Genomic DNA, 20999 nt, shown 5'->3' on the forward strand with positions numbered 1-20999 from the left:
AAACAACTGACTTATTTTTACACATCGACCAGCATCTGGCCAATCCAACACCTTTCATTGTTTATACCGTTACAAAAAAAAAAAAAAATCATCGGCCCATAAAAACGAAAAATCACCATCCGGTATGCCCGATGGCCAATCCAGCTATGGTCGTGCCATCAGTTAACCCTTCGCGTGCCAGCTGTGGCACGCGTGCCCAGGGTTGCCGAACCCTGTTGTAAACCTTCCATTTCACTCTTTCTTCTATTCTTCTGTTACGAATCACCCCTGACACTCATCTCCACCCACTCCACCCAGCCTGTATTCTCTTCTCTGTCCGTTGTTTTTGGATGGTTGACCCCAGGTATTTAATTTCATCCACCTTCACTCTACTCCAGCGTCACCATTACAACAGCCCTGAATGAGCTGAAACACAGTCAGTGTAACAGTGTGGAAAGGTTCCCACTTCGTAACACTTCTGTTTGCTCCTGTTATTTTCAGAAACTCTTTTTTATAATTACAAAGCTTAAAAAAGGTTAAAAAGTAAAGCAAAAAATTAGTTTGGGAATATAAGCAGAAAATTTAATTAATTACATTTTGAAGCATTTAATGTATTTTTATTTCATTTTTGTAATTAATTTATTGACTCGTTTTTCACCCTTATTTTATACCACTGCATCTTCGGTCTTCCATACTTGTCCACCTCCTGAGCCAAGACCACCTCCCAGTGGTTCAATATGAATTTACAGCTTTATTTAACTGGGCGGAACACGTCTCTTTGGCCCCTCCCTTGGATAGTGAGGGCCCTGACGTAGGCTTTTGAGGGTAGCAACAGTTGCCTCGAGACCCCGTCGCGCTATAGTGACTGTAGCCGTGGAGACAGTTACTTACCAACGGGCGCAACACTCAGCAACAGCGGCAGCAGCATCTGGAAGTCACCGAGCGAGAGGGAGAGAGTGGAAAGAGAGAGGGCACAACTTTTCTCAAGGCAAAGGTGACTATACGTTTGTAGAATTTAGAAGCTAAATGAATCCTAAGTTCGAGGTCGAACGTGTTAGCAGGGGTCTGGGTTATTTACAACATAACTTTGCCTTCTTTTGTGGTATCCGCCCCAAGTTGAGAACGGCTTTCCACTCTTCATTTGACTGACATTTACCAGTTGCAGGCGACAGCCTTTAGCCCGGGATCCGTTCCTTTTATGCTACTTATTTTTTTTTTTACACTTTGCCTTTAACATTGTACTCCGTGTCATCGTTACTTCAACTCCAAATCGATTCAGCATCACTTTACACTTGTTGCTACGTTGTGCCGTGTGCTGCGAGGTTTGAACGCACTTCCAGCTCAGTATCAGCGGGATGGATGGTGAAGCTACCGCTCAAAGCTACAGCTAATGCTAATTTGGACGACCAGCAGCCATGAGTGCAAGTTCTCTCGTGAGTTCGTGTGGCGTTGTTGACGGCGGCTGTGTGTTGTTCGCCACAGCACGGGCAAACTTCGTCGTTCCCAGAATCGGATTCAAGCAGGTGGAAAGGCTAGCTAGCTAGCCTTTAGCACCAGAGGCAGTTATGTTGCTCTAACCGTAACCAACGTCCGCTGCGTGCGTCTTCTCACCGTGACAACTTTTATTTCTTCCGGGAGTTTGGCAGCTCTTTCGTAGCACTTTTCACTCGCAAATTTTCTCTTAAAAGCAATCAAAAATATCGACCATTTAACCACTGATAAACTTCTGCCGGCGGGGTTACTACATACACCTACACCAAATTCTGAGGCTTCCCCTGGTTTTTCCCACTACTAAATCACGTCATGAATCAAACTCGTTGACCTCTGATACCAAAATATAACTTCAGTAGAAAAAGTTGTGATGTTTGAGAAATGGCTTGAATAACGGGGTATATTACAGCTAGGTGGTGCTATGATGGTTCTTTTATGTAGCTGTCTTGGATGAGAAACTAAGCGTTGAATTTGCTGTTTTCTGCGTGCTTTTAAAGCAGTGCATGCGATATACCGCCATGCATTTTATAATGACTAGATTTATGTAGTCGACCTATTCCCCACTCTTAAATTTGGAGTACCCCCCCCCCCCCAGTTTTGACAATGCCTTATTTACTGATCAGATTCAGAAGCAAATTGTGTGCTAATGGCCAAGGTGTTCCTAGTGCCACTGCCTCTTTGTTCAAGCAGACGGTCTCATTAGGGTTGCTGTTTGATCCCTCTGCAGAGCCGAAGGTGCATATCAATCTGTGCTGTAGCATTTAAAGGAAACAAAGGAAGCAAGAGATTTTCAGTAGTTTTAGACTGTGTCTGTAACTGGTTTTCCAGGTCTTTGCACACCAAAGAGGTCTTTCTCCCCCCCCCCTGCTTTTGGGATTGTGTTTCTTCCTGTCCCATGAGGTACATTAATTCTAACGAACTGTCTTTTCCGAGACAGCTGTCAGGTGCTCGGTCATTTGTAGTGTTTGCTATTGAAGCATCAGGAAGAATCTTTGCACCATGAAAATTTCTCTAATTGATGCCCTCTTTGCAATGATCCATAAACTTAGCAACACACACACACACACACAAAATCCTTGGATGAAGAATTCATTTTGGAAAGATGAGCTGAATGATTGAGTGACTAACCAATATCTTGTTTCTTTAGGTCAAAAAGAGGTATGTTAAAATATAATGTTCATGAACCACGTGTGCATTAACTTGTTTTGGACTGTGTGTCAGCGAGGGAAACTTATGTTTGATTGGTCAGACAACTTCCCACAACTACAACGAAAATAAAGAAATGACTGCGCTGAAACCGTGCGTGTCCCCCCCCAATTGAGCATGACACTGTTATGTTTACATGGCAACTTGATATACAAATACACCCAAGTCGTGGAAAGAAAGGGGTTGGAGCATGCCGGGGGAGGGGGGTGAAGTGTTATTCTTTTAAAAGTCAGTGTTTTTAATCAGGTTATTTTCATCCCCCCTCTTTGTGGTAGGAGTGCATAGCTTCAGCCTGCAGAGGCAGGTCAGCAAAGAGAATTAAAGTGGAGAGCAGCTGGGGGTTAGAGAGCTATTTGGAAATTGGTTACTGCGTGGCTTGTAAAGTGTGGAAATTATTAATTAGCATGTTGCTTTAATTTCTGATGTAGTTTACTTTGCCATCTGTCTTTATCCTGAATTTCAGTGACCACACTTGGCTTTATTGACATTGCCTTCACCCTGAGATCGCTAACCGTAAGTGTTACACTGGGGTGTGATTTAGAGATATTAGTGTTTCTTTTTTAGGCTTTCCTTTGTCTCTCATAGCCTTAATTTAAGCCATGTCTGGACTTGCTTGTATGATTTATTTATTTTTTTGCAGTGTCCACTGTTGCCCGTGTGCCATTTTGAGTGTTTGTAGTACAGTTCAGCTATCAATAGGACAGCTGCAGTGGTCTCTTGAGCAGGGGGTGACCTGACACAGCTTTAAGTCACATGTTCTTTCTCTCCCTGTGTATGTGGTGTGTGCTTGCTCATGCTGTATTTAGCCCATCTTAATGAGGCCCCAATGCTGCCCCGGGGAGGAGTTCTCAATCCAATAGCTAGCTTCAGATACAGACACTGACCCGACCACTACTGTGAGTTTTGCTGGTGCTGTTTACAGTTGATCGTATTCCTGCAGACTTACATTTACCTCCCAGTGTGATAAGTGAACTGTTTGGCTTTCGAAACCTATCACTGTCTGACTTTTTTTTCCCTTTTTAACACCACTTTTAATGGCTTGTCCCATAACTGCAGTCAAAAGCATGTCAGGAAATCACAGAGCGAAGCAGAAGAACTAAGAAACGAATGCCTCGCGGGGCTTGTTAAGTGGAAATTAATAGTGCCATTTGTACACATGAAATGTTTTAATTTCATAAGCGCCATAATTCATTTATTTGTTAAGGGCTTTTCATTTTAACTGATGTGCTGCCATTACTGTTTTATAAGATTTGTTGATAGGGAAAATTGTTTTAAGTATCCTCTTGACTTGCATCAAGTCTTCCAGCTGTAAAGATGTTGGAAATCAGTGGAGACTTGTGCTGCTAGGATACGAAGAAACAAATCCCACACTGAAAAATGCTGCCACTGATTGGCCCTCGTGTGGTGACAACAAGTTGAAACTCGTTGTGAAATGAAATGTTTTTCTGTGTGTGTGTGTGTCATCAGCGGCATTCTTAGCATTCCACCTGTTTGTATCGTAGCTACAACACTGGTAATTAAATTTCCTGCCACAAACAGCAGACAAGGCAGTCACATTTGCATTACAAAGACTGCCCCCCCCCCTTCCTTTGAGTCAGGATAGTAGCAGACCCCCCCCCCCCCCCCCCCCCCCAATTCACTCCCCACTTTTCCTGTTTTTTTTTTTTTTTTTTTCCAGGGCTAATTTGTTAAGGGATATTTATTTGAATAAAAGAGAACATGTTCTGTTAGTGCAAACCTGCTACAAAGTAACAACCAGAACCAAGACTAGTCTTTTTGATGGAGAGACCTTCAAACAGCATTTTTGGGCTGAAATGTTTTTTAGAAGCATTTACATGATAAGATTTAATGGGTAACGATTGCAGAGCATTCATGGGTGGAAGCATTCTTGATTCTGTTAAGTGGTAGATGTTTTTTTACGGTGAGATCTCATTCTTTATCTTAGAAGACCCTTTTCTACTCTTTATCTTAAATGGAGAGCAAATGTTAATCTTGGATTTTTCAGTGCTGGTGGTATTGTGTTTTCTGACAAAAGAGCGCTGCAGATTGTAAGGTAGGGTAGCAGGCCTAGCAGTGTGTTAGTTCGACTGTTTGTTCTGTGTTCACCATGCACTTTAAGTAGATGTTAAATGTGATTGAAATTTAACTGAATGTGGTTTTCTAAATTTGTGTAAAAGTCAGAAGTCAAGAGAATGGCTTTTATTTGGCTGCTAGTTTCACAAAAGATGATCCATACCTAGTCTAAATGCCTTTTATGTATAATGTCTCCATACAGGAGAGTACCGAGATGTGGTTTTGTGGTAATATGCACACTGTCACATTAACGAGGTCCACTCCATTGTGCATACCTATAGCACTTAGTTTGCACTAAATCAGGGTTGTAAATTGGGTGTGACACTTCTGTTTTATGCAGTCGACCTAAGTCCAGTGTCCAGTGTTGATGGACAAGCAGTTTAAATGAATTTACATTGAAATCATTTAATTATATTGGTATGCGGCAACTGTACCGTTACAAAACTGATTATTATCTGTAACCAGTAGTCTGGCACAAACTGTTGCATGCAAAGTACACCTGTCTACATATGCTGTATGTATAATATGTATACTAAAGAGCTGACAAATGAAAGGAAAAACCCTTAGCGTGAGGGGATTTGGTGGCTTTATTTTGTTGTTGTGTGTGGAAGTAACCTGGCGCAGGTTGGTTTCGCTCCACCTCTGAGTCACTGTGAGTCGATACAAAGCTGTTCTGAGTGATCACCTTTATCCTGTGATGAAACATTTTTGTCCTGTGGGGGAGTGTTCTCCGCCAGCATAACAATGACCCTATTCGTAGGACACTGAATGGTTTGAGTATGGAAAATATAGTGAATCAAATAACCACCTCAATCTGCAGATCTCTGCCCAGATTAAACGTGGGGCATTCTGGAGCCTTTTGGAAGACTGGCAAGACAGGTCAGGACTTGGAGAATTGGGGGCCAAAGTGCACTGAAATTGTTTTTGTTTGTTTGCCCTCCCCCAAAAAGTCATGTGTCATGTGTAGATGTGTAGAAGGTGAAGGATGCATTAAACACTTAAATCTGTGTTTTGATGGCAAGCACTCAGCCTGGTGTAGTATTCACTACATCAACAACAGACACTTGGATCTGTCTCAGATTTAAAGCATTAACTGATGACTCATTATTTCGTATCAAGTAGTGCCCCGCGTACATACAGTACGATGATTCTTGGTGTCAGATCTCTATAGCGCAAACGCTTGCCAAGAAGGAAGACTGCTCAAGTGAAACATGAGGCTTATCTCAGGTTCATCGGTCAAGATTGAGAAAGCTTGCTGCCAGCACCTGAGGTAATCTTCAGAGAATGTGCTTCCCTGAAGGAAAAAAAGGAAGTGCACAGGTTGGAAACACACCTGTTATAACAGAATACCTAAAAACCAGATTTGTGTATTGTAGTGTAGTTACAGAGAAGGTGAAAATCCACGACCAGGATACGTCACCTTTTTCCAGTTCCTCCTTAAAAAACCAGAACTGAAAACATGAATCCATTTTTGTAGTGTATCTAGATTTTTAATATTGCATCTCAATGACAAAATGGCATTATAATAAAAAAAACAGCTTATAAAATACAGCTGTAGCTTCTCATGTTTTCTATAATTTGACAAAATTAAAGCATTTTGCAGGCCTGACAGGAGGATGTGATTTAAGTCTTGCTGTTACATGAGTAAAACTGGTATTATTTAAGATTCCCCTCTGTAGTCATTAGCTTTGCCTCCTTTGCTCTTAAGCAGCCAGGTGACTCGAGTAAACTTCCCTTCTTTGTGTTATCGGTGTGGCAGCCTTGAAACACATTAGCTAAATTCTCTCGAAAGAAAGAGGCGCCCACACACGAGAGGGTACTCTGATTACATTTCCCAGTTGTGACTGTCTCGCTCCGCTTCCCTGTCTTGTGTTGCTTTCTTTCAGTTGAACTTTTGTTGAATATGTGCCATTTTCAGATCCTCAGCCTTAATCTTCAGATGTTAAATGGCAAGCATAAAAGGCTCGGGCGGGGGCATGGAAATCTGGAAAGGGTTAGAAGAGGTATGGCGTCGGGGAGGAAGTTGTGAGTGTAATGCATAGGCGAACACACACAGTCTCCATGGCAACAGTTTGATCTTTCTCTCTGTGGCTGTCAGGCCTGCAGCACACATGGTGACGGAGTGGACAGGTTGCACTGATGACCAGAGGCAGGGAGGTGCGAGCTGGGGAGGGGAGGAGTGTGCTTGCATCAGAGATAGTGGCCGGTGCCTCCTTTTTTCTTTTCTTTCCCTCTCTCTCTCTCACTCGGTCTCTCGTTCTCTTTCGCCCACCCGCCCCCTCCCACCTCTCCCTAAACTCTGCCATCTGCAGACCCCAAGAGCTGCTTTGATTGGATTAGCCATGAATTAATGAGACAGGCTTGAAGAACAGCCTCTGTTGTGGAAATCTCTTATCATATCTTAATTCGCTCTTTGTGCGAGCGCGTGTGCCTGTGTGATCTTATAAGTTCTTTTAATGAAATCAAAGAAAAGCTCAATGCTTTCTTTTTCAAAGCCACAGATTGTAATGAATTTGCTTGAAATGATGTCGCTGACTAAATGAGTCCCCAAATTGGGGGAGTGTATGTTAAAAGCCCTGAGAGAGACCTGTTGCTCATTCTTGAGAGATTTAGAGAGGTAATGCAGTGTTGTACAAATATCCTCCTTTTCAAACGCAACAAGTGTTACTTCTGCTGTATTTTCTCTTCCACCGAGTTGGAAAAAGTTTTGCTCGGCTCAAGCTGTTCACTGTCATCTGCCTGGACAAAGACTGAGCGTGGTTTGGATGTGTTGTTTTTGGGTGGCATGAGTGTAAAGCTAACCCTGAAGAATGGACTCCTGTCTCCTCGATGGCCTAAACATGCCCTCCTCCTTTTGACCACCGAGTGTTTTCAGAAAACAGCACTTTGTCATGTCGCAGTCAACCTAATCCTAACCGGCATAAAGTCTGTACATTTTTCTATGACTGCAGCACAGAAATAACTCTGCCTCCATGTCCCCCTGCTGTCTGAAATTAATAGCATACACACTATTTATTGTTGTAAGTTTCTACTTAGCGTGAGATAGAAGGATCAGGTGGGGGATGGCATTGTTTGGTTTGGGAAGTATTCTGTTGGTTGCGTAGCAACAGGCTCCTGGAAACGGGAGTGGACGGTGTTGCCACTAGCAACCGTTGTTGCTCTGCAAACAATGTGGGCCAGTGCAAACATGAGCCAAGACTGCGGGCTCCTGCTTTTAATTGAACATCTGTATGTGTTTTTCTCTGATTGAGCCCTGTGTAAGTTAGATCTGTCACTGACAGATGTTTAAATTTTGTTGGCAATATAGGCCTGATTATTAATGACAGTTTGGGAGGCCTCCAGGGTTCCTAACATGTGACTTTTGTTATTTCTGTATAGCTTTTAAAACTCGGGTATCTCCTGAAAGCAGGGATTCTTTGTGTAATGTTGTCAAGTGCTTATCTGGGATTTGCTTGAAATAAACCAGGCTCACAGACCTGACATGAAAACAGACTTTTTGTGTGAAGTTGTCTCTGAGTAGGAGGCATAAAGATCTGACCGTAGCCCATCATAAGTAGTGGGTTTGCAGCAGCGAGCTGGCCCTCCTGCTGGGCTCTACCTTTGTGCCTTTCAGAGCTGCTGGTGGATTTTGTGTGGCTTTTAACCTTCTTCGAACACTAAACAGACTCCTCTGAGCCACAGACTTTCTCCTTTCCCACCAACTCAGTGATTTTTATTTATTTATTTTTTTGGCACAGTTTACCTTATCTAATTTGAGTCAGCACCTTCATAGACAAAAACACGCAGGTCAATGATCCTTTTCTTGTTTTGTTGGTCACCATCTTGCTGTGCCGTCCACTCATTAATGGCATAAAGAAGCTCCCGAGGTTTGTCTTGCTTCCCGTTGGTGCTCTTTAATAATAGATTCTTGTCATTTGTTCACATTTGGTCCTTTTACATGTTTCAAATATTTTAAAGGACAATGTCTCTGCCTGACTCAGAAGCATGCCCCAAAAGAAAGACTCATACAACACTTAGGATTAGGTTGGTGTTTCAGTTGTGAGTGACACACATCAGGAATTTCAACATAGGCCTCCTACGCTTAGTCTGTTAGTCATGTAAGCACAACACTGTCTTTGCCTCTGGCACACATGGAAGTTGTCACTAGTGGCACACCCATATCTGTTATCATAAAGGTATTCTATCCCCCAAACTCTACATGTTGCCAAGTTACATCCGGTGTCCAAAACCTGAGAAGTAACAGTTAAAAAGTCTATTTTTGTTTATGATGGGTTTTTGTGTTTGTTTTCTGGGGTTTTTGTGTGTTATTAATAAGTGTTGCATCTTAAACAAAGTTATGTTTTCTTCATGGTTTTTAAAAGTGCATTAAAATAGCTTACAGAGTGAAAAAACTGTAAGCTCTAAATGCTGTAATTAACATTTGATCAAGTACTTATGAGGGACAGTGCCAGGCGTTGTGCGATACAGTCCTTAGCTGGCCTGCTGGAGATTTACTGTTTCTAGTTATCATTTTGTAATGAAGCATTTATCCTTATTGTCTGTGTTTTTAATGTCACGGCTTTGCGTGGTGGAGATTTTGTATCTGTGATATTTATGTTTTTTTTAGTTAAATGTATTTGTTCCTCGTTGCCATCAACAGTGTCACTGATCCAGGTTTTTGCTCTTGCGTTGCTAGTTTTTCCAAATGTTTTTTTTTTTTTTTTTTCTCTTTGGCACGTCCACAGAAAAGTTCAAGTTTGGTTTTGAAGTTTGTGTTTAATCTCTAAGGCACACTTACAACCCCTTAGTTACTAGTCTAAGTCTTTTGACTTACCTGAAAGTTAAGCTTTGAGAAAGCCAAGACACATGCGTGGCTGCACTAATGACTCAGTGTGCAGATTACTGCAGACAGAGTGGTTTTTGTCAGGTCTCTTCAAGTGAATTAAAATAACGTTGTTGCGCACGCTGTGTGTTATGACTAATCGCAGCATGTCTAGAGCAGGTTGTGTCTTGCGGCCCTTGGCTATAACACTCTATCTGAACACTACCTACTTGTTCCCCTACTGACTTTTCCTGCTACCCCACATTTTCTGCCTTTAAATTAAAGCCTGCTCTTCAGTTCAGCCCCCCCCGTATCTCCCTCTCCTTTATTCAAATCATCCTCCCCCTACTCTCTTTGTGGTTGTACTCGAAAGTTCCTGTGCAGAAGCTTTATAAGGGGGCTAAAATAGAGGAGTGAACATGAAGGCGTGGGGGTGGGAGTCAGGGTGAGTTTGTGGGGAGGGAGCTGAGGGGGGGCACAGATTCCTCACCATAGCAACCGACAAACGTTTACAAAGCATTGAGGAATTTCCTCATATCAGCTGGATTATTGGAGCCCTCAGAGATCAGCTCTTGCTTGAAACAAACGCTGGATATCATCAGGACCCTGGCAGGGGCTCGAACCCCACTGCTATTTTCATCTTTCCCCCCCCATCATTTTTCTCTTTTGGAGCTTTTTTACCCCCCCTCCCATTCTTCTCTTGTCCCTGCCTTGCTCCCGCTCTTGCTCTGTCCTTTTTTTTTTTTTTTTTTTTTTTAAAGAGAGCCTTTGTGTCACTCCATTTTTAGCTCCCCTTTGCTATGCTGTGCACATTGTCACCCAGTCGAAAGCAGAGTAGTGGCAATGGGTTTGGTCCCCACGAAGCAGTTCAGTCCTGTTGGTAACTTGAACTCCTCTACTGTAATTTTTCCACCTGGGTCTCCTCTGTCAGCAGGACAATATTTGTGTCAGTAATACTGTTGGCCTATTGATTTTGTCTTTGATTAAAACTAAAGGTGGGCAGCCTCTAGGGTTCTGAGTGCTGTAGTGACTCAGCTTGATTTGGTAAAGCTAGAAAAACCCCCGGGGTACAATGAATGGCCCGGTGGCTCCACAAGAGTAGGGATGGGATGTAAGAGTGTTTATTTACTAAGGTGCTACTATTATATTCTTTCAAAGTTCTTTTTTAAAATTTTGCCTGGAAGGGTATTTCTTCAGTCTGGTAGAAAATGACTTCTGGTGATGTCTTTTCTGATTCTCCTTAATGCTTCCCAGCATGCAGAACTCCGAGGGAGGGTCAGAAACCACGACCAGCGTGGCAGCGCTGCGGACGTCATCATCAGCCCAGGCTCCGGTGGTACAGCCTGTCCCAGCCTCTCAGCAGGTAGGATAATATATCTACCCTGCTGCTACTGTGATGATAGGACAAAGTCTGTCATGACTTAACTGTTCCGTGCCATCTCTTTCCAAATGTTAAGTATAAGGGAGAAGTTATTTTGGAAACCAGGCCAAGCCAGGAGCTAATGTTACATGGAATGCCAATGGAAATATAGCATAGAAGATCCCTTTTTTAACTTCTGATTGGGTGTGCAGTGCAGAGAGCTGCAGCAGGCAGACCTGTCTGCTCGCACACACGGTTACACTGCCCATGAAAAATCACACACTCAGACAAATAACTTGCTCTAACTGGTGCACAGAAAGGAGGAGTTTAGTGCTCTAAATGCTATTTTAACTTAAGCTCATTTCATCAGGAATTGTATGACAAAAATCTGATGAGGACCGGCACGGTTCGTCTCTTGACTTAGACTACAGCGACGTCCTGCTTTGCCCACGTATTATTTCTAAAAGCCCACCCTAACACAGCAGGTTAAACCCTGCCCTGTCCAGCAGCACCGGCAATAAATAAGAATGTATTTTTAAATTGTGGTTCCAATTTGTAACTTGTCAGCAAATAAAGCCGCTACCGTCCACTCTGCCAACAGATGCCTCTCGTATCAATTTACATTATTAACTTCTGCCATGCGTTCTCTCTGTCTTGCCAGACCAGTACATCATATTTGCTAATATTTCGAGGCTGCAGATAAATGAGAATTATCAGCGCAAGCGTAAAGGACAGTCGAAATTTCTGTCGTGTTGTTTTTATGTCTGTCTATTGCTATCGTTGCTACTTTATATTCAAAACCTGTATTAAAAAGAGATGTAAACTTGACATTTATAGATGAAGATGTTTGTTATTGTGTTGACTGTTGCATGTTTAGAATAATGCGTTTGTATGAATTTTAAATGCCCATCTATGTAATTCAGTTATGTCTCGTATTCACACAGAGAGTGCTGGTTCAAGCCACAGGCTCAGCTCAGAAGGGAGGACAAGTACAGCAGCTTTCAGTACCCAGGGCTCAACAGGTCCCTCAGCAGGTACACAGTACTGTACTTACTTGTACTGTGCTCTGAAAATATGTACACCGCTTGACTTGACGGCTGAAGACCTGTGGAGTCTTACAATAAAGTAGGAAGAAGATTACATTTTAAATGACTCGCACATCCAGAATACCAGACTGGTAAAGCGACCGTGTCCCCTGTTTGACCACGGCTTAGTTTTGTCGTTTGCAAATACTTGTTATTCATCAGGTCCTGTTCAGGTGACAGTTTATGTTTATAAATAATGAAATGTAGTCTGAAGAGCTTCAGCTTTGGTCTTCAATTAACAAACTAGGAAGTACACGACCAAATTGGTAACAGATCCACCTTTGTGTATTTAAACGCTCTCTAGCATGGCAGCCCGTTTTTTGTTTTTTAAGCTTCACATTTCTCCTCTTGCTGTGCTGCTCATGGGTGTGTGAAGGTTTCTTTCTCTGGCTGAGCCTGGTCCACTGGCTGTATACATGAATAACATGTGTATACCTATAAAATGTCTCTTGGTGGCTTTTAAAATGAAAATGTTATTTTAAACAGTTATTTGTCCCGCTGGATAAAAGAACAAGTTTTGAATGTGTGTGTGTGGTGATGACAGTGTTTTTCTTGGCTTTTCTGTTGCCTATGTGTGCTTACATTGTGCTTACGTGTAGCTCTGGATCCCAGAGTATAATGTGATTCGTCCATTGGTAGTTCTAGGGCTTGAACCAAATCCCAAGTTGAAATCTATGCAATGTCAAGGATCTCTTATGGTAAATACTGAGGGGCTGAACTGGCTGTTTTGGTTTGTCTTTTATGTCAGTCTTTGATTTTCATATGCCAAAGGTCATCTGATCACAGATAGGACTCTTTTCTTCATCTTTGTCATTCAGTGCATCATTCATTAGCACTCAAAATCTCAGGGTCACTTAGAAATGTTCTCATTCTTGGAAGAAAAGTTTCTTAATTTACGTGCCTTTAAAATTAATTAGAAGCCTTGTAAATGGGATGTAATCAGTAATTAGTTTTTTGTTTGAAACTATGTCGGTCTAATTTTCTGCAGCTGTGTCTCCCGTGTTCCACTGTACAGGGTGAGCTCTAATGCAAGTTTATCACATTAAAACCTTATTAATCTTTAGATTAGAATTTCAAATTTGTTTGAGTTGAGATGAAAATCTTTGTGCTGGCTTTCGAGAAGGTGAAGTAGGAGGCTGTAGTGGACATCTGACCAAGAAGACAAGTATCAGAGTCTCTAGTTAAAGAAATGGGCAAACTGCAGGTCCTCGACTGACAGCTTCATTAAACGAAACCCACAAAACAGCCTTCTCACTGTCAACAGAGGAAAGGCGACATTTAGAGCAGAGTCAGAGAGGAAAAGCAATATATGAAAGGACAAGATTAAGATGGGCATAAAAACATGCCGGACAGAAAATTGGAAAAACGCTTGATGTGCTTGGCCCAAAGATTTTCTACATCTGTGAGATGTAGAATAAACAAAAAGATGATGGAGCGCGGCTTACCATCTGTCAAGAGTGGTGGAGTGCTTTGGTAGAGGTAAAGTGGGAGATTTGCACAAGATAAACAAAAACTTGAAGGAGGAAAGCTATCATTCCATTTTGCAACATCATGGCTCACTCTGTGCGAAACCACATGTGCAATATGTCTTCATTGGTTCAAGCTGAAATCCGCTCGTACGATTTCACAGAATGCAAAGTGTATGTTTTAATCTACTCTGTCTGTATGCCTGCAACAGCTGTCAGCGGCACGGTGCTTTTTGTGAATATGTCTTGAATGCCTTGAGGGAATTTCCACAAATTTGGCACAAGTGTTTACTCCACGAAGAACTTATTTGATCTTAGCAGTCAGGTATCAATGTCGCTTTGATTTAATTTGCTTCCATTCTTGTAAAAGCGATAGGATCACCTTTAGTTTCTGGCACAGACGTTCACTTAAACTCAAGGATGGAACTGATTAAAAATTGGTAGTCAAAGGTCATTTAATGCTCTTCAGTGCATGCAGTTTACTATGTGTGTGGACAGACATGGATGTAAGCTGTAAAGTGTTGATGCATTCTCCCATTGGTTTGTGGGAGACTGCATCAATGAGAGAATTATGCAGTTATCTTATTTTTTTCCTATTGCCCACTTGATTGCAGCTGGTTCTGATAAATAAATAAGACATATTCTCAGGCCTGTTTCCACTGATCACTGCTTTCATTGTGCTGTGATCTCCATGTAGGTGCAGCAGGTGCAGCATGTCTACCCATCACAGGTCCAGTATGTTGGAGAAAGTGGAGATGCGGTTTATACCAATGGAACAATGTGAGTCGTGCTGCATCTTTTCAAATGGGAAATAAAAAAAAAATGCAGACAAAGATTTATTGTGAAACTGAAACACATTGTATTTACTACAATAACTCTGTCAGTGAAAGAGCCTGAAGGACTGCTTTCTAAATCACACAGACTCAGCGCTGCACATATTTGGCTCCGTCTCAAATGTGGAGTCATCTTGGATTATGTCTAAATCGGTGCTGGATAAAAGGAATAAGACAAATAATTGTCCAGACTACTTTTTAACAAATATCTCTCAGATCAAAGTGCCATTAAAGGTAACTGATGCCTAAACGACTTTTATCCCAGTTTGATATTTAATGACTCCAGCAAAACGAAATATTTTGACAACCTCGGTAATTTTTGCCTATGTTAACACAATTATGTAGTATATCAACAATACTGTTTTGGATTTTTTTTTGTTGTTGTTGCTTTTTCCCCGTGTGTTTGCATAAAGAATCCTCTTTCCAGACAGAGCTGAAAATCAAATGTTCTTTAATTTCTGTGGCCTCTCTGCAGCCGAACAGCCTACTCCTACAACCCCGAGGCACAGTTGTACGGGCAAAGCAGTGGTGGGCCCTACTTTGACTCTCAGGCCGGTGGAGGTCATGTTACCACGGTGGTCTCCTCTGCCAGTGGCGGCGTGCCCCCTCACGGCATGGTAGGCATCACCATGGACGTGGGCAGCAGCCACATCATCTCCAGCGGCAGCACCTACCTGATCCACGGCGGAAATATGGAGGGAAGCCGCAACCACATATCACACTCGTCGCGTTCCTCCTCGGCTATGGTGAGCAACAGCCGTCCCGCTGTGCTGTTATTCTGGTGCACATTTACCAACTCGAACAGGATTAATAACAAAGCAAAAATGAATACTTAATGACTGAAAGAGTCAGGGGGGGGTCTAAATGATGGTTTTGATAGTAACTTTCATCGCTACCTGAGACAGACTGTGTCCTAATTGACCACCCAGTTTCCCAGGAACCTGCAGCCTGAGTCGGGGCCTCCTAGCTCTGTAGTAACGCACAGAGTGGTGCAGGCCAGTGAGCCCGCAGAACCGGGACATTGGCTTAAATAATTCAGCACTGCCTTGTTTCAGAGGTTTTCACAGGCACTTGAGCGCCCTACGAAACAAAGCAACCCTTGGGGCTCATTACCATTTGGCCAAGAGCCCTCGGGAGCCTTCTTAAGGCTTGGACCGCTGCCCGTTTCTTTTTCCTTTTATTCCGTCTCCAGTTTGGCTGCACTACCAAGTCTTTTTTGACTTGATTTTTCTTCTACAGCTCAACAGAATGTCCCTGGTTTTGTCGTTCACTTTGCCCGCCAGTTGGACTCCATTATTTTTCGTTGTCTAGTGAGAGACTAATATGTCAGCGTATTTTTCTACAGTGACAGTTTTGCTTAAGTCGTAGTCACAGCTTACTCTGTCTGCCATTTAGCTCTTCAAATATTTTTCAGCTACATTGTTTGATAAACTGAAGGGTGGTAGGCATTGTTGACCTGTTGCTGAAAACCTTAAGCTGACCTGCGACCCCCGTTTGTGGTTCCTATTTGCATACATTAGAGTGTCTGACCGCAAACCTTCACTGAGCAGCTTAACCCTATGAGTCCCTTGATTTGCATGCTTTTGTCAGCCAGTATATATTTGGCTACAACACTGACTGATTTTTAATAGAAATGCAGAGATCTGGCTGCTCGCTAACAGTCTTATTACCTTTATCTTTTTGTGTGTGTGTTTTGTTTTTTTCTTCATATACCCCTGCTTATTTCTGTTCCCTTCCCTTTTTCTGTCTCTCTCAATCTCTTCTTGCCTCCTCCCCCTTCTGTGTCCACTTCTTTCTTTTTTTTTCCTTTTTTGCATGCTTCTTCTTTCTTTAGCTTGAAATGGCGATTGAAAACCTCCAAAAGTCTGAAGGAATTGCAAGTCACAAAAGCAGCCTGCTCAACAGCCATGTAAGTCAACCAGGAACTTTCTTTGAAAAGGACGTGAGAGGGGGAAAACAGGAAAGAAAGCCGTGGCTGAATCTGTGGGCTGTACTCTTCTCGTGCTCCGCTGAGATGAACGCACTGCTACTTAAACTGCTTCTGCACTGTCTCACTGACACGCACAATTAATTTTCTTTATCTGAACTTGCATTTGCTATCACTCTTTCCTCAGTTATGTATCTTGTACATGTGCATTAATGCTCTGCGTCTGCATGTACTTAAGTCGATTGATGTTTCCAAATATTTCTGTTATTTTCACTTCTAAGTACAGCGAGACACGCACTCAGATTTTATTACAGTGCAGCTTTCGTCCTGCCAGGACGCTGCCCGTCAGGTGTAATAAGGCTTAAGAATGAGATTCACGTAATATCTCTGGATAGGTTTTTACCTGCATGAGGACATTTGTGGTGTAGATTCCTTTCCTTCACTCTTAACATAATTTTTTTTTGCTATATTGTTTGCATAAATTTACTTTGACGTATTTTATTGGATTGCATATTACAAATCATAATTTTGCCGATTATTTCTTCAGTTTCAGCCATTCTCCTTAGTTACTGCTGTAGTCACTTATGTTCTCTGAAGAATACAGTTAGATGGGGGGGCTGCAGTGGTGTCTCTGGTATTTATATCACTAAACTAAAACAGGCTACCGTGTGCGTGTTGTCTGTTTTGTGACGTGTCTTCACCAGGTGACTATCACGCAAATTTTTATTTTTAATTTTTTTTGTGACTTGTCTTCTGTGTATTTTTAGCTGCAATGGCTTCTGGACAACTACGAGACAGCGGAGGGAGTTAGCCTGCCCCGGTCCTCCCTCTATAACCACTACTTGCGGCACTGTCAGGAACAGAAACTGGACCCAGTTAACGCAGCCTCCTTCGGCAAACTCATCCGTTCAGTCTTTATGGGCCTGAGGACCCGCCGCCTCGGCACCAGGTAGGAAGAGGAAGAGGTTGTTGCAGATGCTGATGACGGTAATCACATGACCATTATAGATTTGATGATGCTTAATGCTTATAGGCACTGGTAACCTGCTGATGGACCGGGCTAATGATAGTGATTACACTGATGGCAAGGCTTCTCATGACTGGTTTCTGGCTTTTCTCACTCTATCCACCAGAGGCAACTCTAAGTATCATTACTACGGCATCCGGGTGAAGCCAGACTCGCCGCTCAACCGGCTGCAGGAGGACACCCAGTACATGGCCATGAGGCAGCAGCCAGTCCACCAGAAACAGAGGTCAGGTTTTTCTCCCTGTCTGCCTGCTGTAGCATCCTTTCTTTACATCTCTGTGGCTCCGTGATGACTTTTACTAGTTTCTGAATAAACCTTCACTGACATCAGTCCTGTGACAGCTGGCTATATTCATTTCCCTTTTGCTTAACCAAAAACAAGAACAGCGATGCTGCTAGTGTGTCCATAATGTACCGTGTGTCCTGGAAACCCATGAGCCTCTTTTAGTGAAACTCACTCAGGAATAAACTCTTTAATGCAGCACATATAATAGATCACTGCACGTCTTGGTTATCAGCTCTGACACACCCACCGAACTTAGAAAACATATTTCAAAAACAAAAATGTAGTTGCTGCTGTTATCGAGTGGTGGAAGGAACACTTCGAGGACCTCCTAAATGCTGCTGTCGTGTCTTCTGTAGAGGAAGCAGAGTCTGGGGGCGACTCACTGAGGCAGCTAAACAACTACTCTGTGGCAGGGCCACTGGGGTGGATGAGGGTCGCCCTGAGTTCCTGAAGGCTTTGGATGTTGTCGGGGTGTCTTGGTTGATACGCCTCTATAATGTTGTGTGGAGATCAGGATTGGCAGACCGGGGTGGTGGTTCCCATCTTTAAGAAGGGGATAGGAGGGTGGGTTTCAACTTTAGGGGAATCACACTCCTCAGCCTTCCAGGGAAAGTCTATGCCAGGGTGCTGGAAAGAAGAGTCCGTCCAGTAGTCGAACACCGACTACAGAAGGAACAAGGTAGTTTTTGTCCTGGTCGTCGCAGAACGCTGGACCAACTATTTTTTACACTTGAGGGTGCGTGGGAGTTTAGTCTACATGCGTTTTGTGGACTTGGAGAATGCATTCGACCGTGTCCCTCGGAGTGTCCTGTGGGAGGTGCTACGGGAGCATGGGTTACCCGGCCTGTTGCTACGAGCCATTCGATCCTTATACAACTGTTGCCAGAGCTTGGTCCGTATAGCTGGGAATACGTCGGACTCGTTTCCGGTGGGTGTTGGACTCTGCCTGGCCTGCCCTTTGTCAGAGGCTGCAGGGTTGCGGAGGCTGTACCGGTCCGTCGTGGTGAAGAGAGAGCAGAGTGTAAAAGCGAAGCTCTTGATTTACTGGTCGCTCTACGTCCCTACCCTCACCTATGGTCACGAGCTGTGGGTAGTGGCCAAAAGAATGAGATCGTGGATACAAGCGGCAGAAATTGGCTTTCTGTGAAGGGTGACTGGCCCCTCACTTAGAGATAGGGTGACAAGTTTGGCCACCTGGGAGGAGCTCAGACTAGTGCTGCTACTCCTACACATTGAAAGGAGCCAGGTGAGAAGATTCAAGCATCTGACAGGGATGGCTCCTGGGTGCCTCCTGCACGAAGTGCTCCGAGAGGAGGCCCCAGGGCAGACCCTGGAGAGATTATATCTCTCAGCTGGCCTGGGAACGCCTTGGTGTTCCCCTTGACAAGCTAAAGGAGATGGCTGGGTAGAGGAAGGTCTGGGCTTCTCTGTATAGGCTGCTGCCCCCACAACCTGGCCCTGGATAAATGGAAGAAAATGGATGAATGGATGGATAGTTGCCGCTTAAATCGGCAATAAACCCGCATAAATCAGCCTCGGTTTTGTGCCGAATGCGATGCGTGCGTGTGCTCCTCAGTGTCCGATTCTTTCATTGTGCTTCCCCAGACCTTCAAAAATCACTAATGTTCCGCCTTCTTATGTCTACACAGGTTCAAGCCTCTGCAGAAGGTGGACAGCATGTCTGACAGTCTGTGTGGGAGCTCGCAGCACTGCAGCAGCACTCCAGAGCAGTCTGTGGCTGCTCAGAGCCAACACCACCAGCAGTACATAGGTAAGCACAGGCGCTCCCACTGATACTGCTTAAGGTGGTTTAACTCTTATCACTTCTCTTTCCAGATACAGTCTTTAATGCTAGCACTAGATATTTTTATTTCACTAGCTGGGCCCACGTCCTCATTTTAGGTTTGACAGTGTTTTAGTTGGTAAAGGTGAACGCTTTGACATGAACTGAGCTGCGGTTTGGGGAAGGCTTCGAAGGGTACTGGCGACGGCTCCCTGGCAGATCCCCATGTACTAAATAGGAGTGAAGAAGTTAAAGAATTAAGAACAAGGAGGGAGGGAGGGTGGGGCACATAAACGAGAATGAACAGCTTGCAGAACTGAGGGAACCTATATAGATGACAACCGGAAGGAGCGTGTTTGGAGGCGTGGTCCCGCTCCTGAAATTCCGATACATAATCTCCAATAAAAATACATCATAGCTACGTCTTGGCTTTACTAGAACATAGATTTTAAACTTGGGTAATAAATGTCAGACACTGTGACGCAGACCATATGAGCTACACGTATCCATAAAACAGTTGATGTCATATGTGTCATTATTCCTTGTTGCTGTGTGAGTGAAATGAGTGACGCCTGTCTACATTTATGCAGATATGTCTCACAGCTTGCCTCCGTTTCCAACTCCTGACTTGGGCACCCAGCCTCTGCCTGAGCGCATCAACATGAATGATATTAAGAAGTTGCAGACACTCTACAGAGACCACTGCGAGGTGGGTCACAGTGAAGCGGTATTCTTTTCTGGATTTGTCTTACATGTGAACCTTTGTTCTTCAGTTTTGTAGCATCCCATTCCTAGTTACAGTACACTCTGCCCTCGCCTCCGCCGCTTCTCACATAGTTAAATGTTAAACAAACAATGAAAACATCGTCATATATACACATACAACCCACTTTCATCATGAGTGGGCCGGACCAGTGCAGGAGTGCTGCTCTGCTAAATGATAGAAATCTGATGCCATCAACTCTTTGGGCTTAAATGTCCTGGTAGCTTACTGCCCAGACTGCCCTGCAAAAATAAAACAGGAAGTTGTTGTTAATTCACAGAAAATGTTCTTGTTTTCCCCTTAAATTACTGTGGATCCATCGTAAAAACAAAAAGCAAAACTGAAATGAAAAAAACAAAACAAAAAACAACAAGATTTTTGAATATTTTTTTTTCATCTATTATTTCTTTATCAGTAGGAAAAACTGTAAAACTCATGGAAATATAGTTTAAAGTGCAAAATTTGTCCTCCTTCACTTTTATCATAGCTGTCCAGCGGGCCAATTTTGGCCCCTGGGCTTTATGTTTGACACCTCTCCACCAGAGTGTTCTGCACTTTACTTTCAGTGGATTAAGTGCCATGTTTGTGACACCTTCAGAGATCTGTGAATATACATAACAAACAGCGATGATGAATTTTTAATAAGCAGATGCATTTTGACAGTGAAAAAAGATGATTTGTGTGTGTGTGTGTGTGTGTGTGTGTGTGTGTGTGTGTGGGGGGGGGGTTCTTTCATCTGCAGAAACAATTAATGCGTCCTGTGTAGTTTTGGTTTTAATCATGTTATTTTGGTCTTTTGCACATCAAACACATGAACAACACATTTGAGTAGAGCCTATTACCGCACTGTTATAAATTCCAGCTTTGATATTTATTACCTGCTAAACAGGCTGAAGCTGAAACAATGGAAGCCTGCAGT

General features: G+C 43.2%; 1 protein-coding gene across 6 annotated transcripts in view; it reads left to right on the forward strand.

Annotated features, from left to right (window-relative positions):
* Positions 1-791: 791 nt before the first annotated feature.
* The window catches only part of rfx2 (regulatory factor X, 2 (influences HLA class II expression)), a 29304-nt gene continuing 9096 nt past the window's right edge, over positions 792-20999 (forward strand). Inside the window, exons 1-11 of one of the 6 annotated variants that reach the window (XM_063460484.1) lie at positions 792-973; positions 3140-3189; positions 10805-10913; positions 11855-11944; positions 14159-14241; positions 14770-15040; positions 16129-16203; positions 16989-17170; positions 17355-17474; positions 19184-19305; positions 19908-20026. In XM_063460484.1, coding sequence (XP_063316554.1) covers positions 10806-10913; positions 11855-11944; positions 14159-14241; positions 14770-15040; positions 16129-16203; positions 16989-17170; positions 17355-17474; positions 19184-19305; positions 19908-20026 — 1170 coding nt within the window. In that variant the 5' untranslated portion in view covers positions 792-973; positions 3140-3189; position 10805. Of the gene's footprint in view, positions 974-1308; positions 1413-3139; positions 3190-3521; positions 3573-10804; positions 10914-11854; positions 11945-14158; positions 14242-14769; positions 15041-16128; positions 16204-16988; positions 17171-17354; positions 17475-19183; positions 19306-19907; positions 20027-20999 lie in introns of those variants that run through there. The other 5 variants (XM_063460483.1, XM_063460485.1, XM_063460486.1 and 2 more) reach the window with 5 other exon arrangements.

This window comes from Pelmatolapia mariae, linkage group LG17, assembly GCF_036321145.2.
Source record: "Pelmatolapia mariae isolate MD_Pm_ZW linkage group LG17, Pm_UMD_F_2, whole genome shotgun sequence".
In the NCBI taxonomy this organism is placed as follows: domain Eukaryota; kingdom Metazoa; phylum Chordata; class Actinopteri; order Cichliformes; family Cichlidae; genus Pelmatolapia; species Pelmatolapia mariae.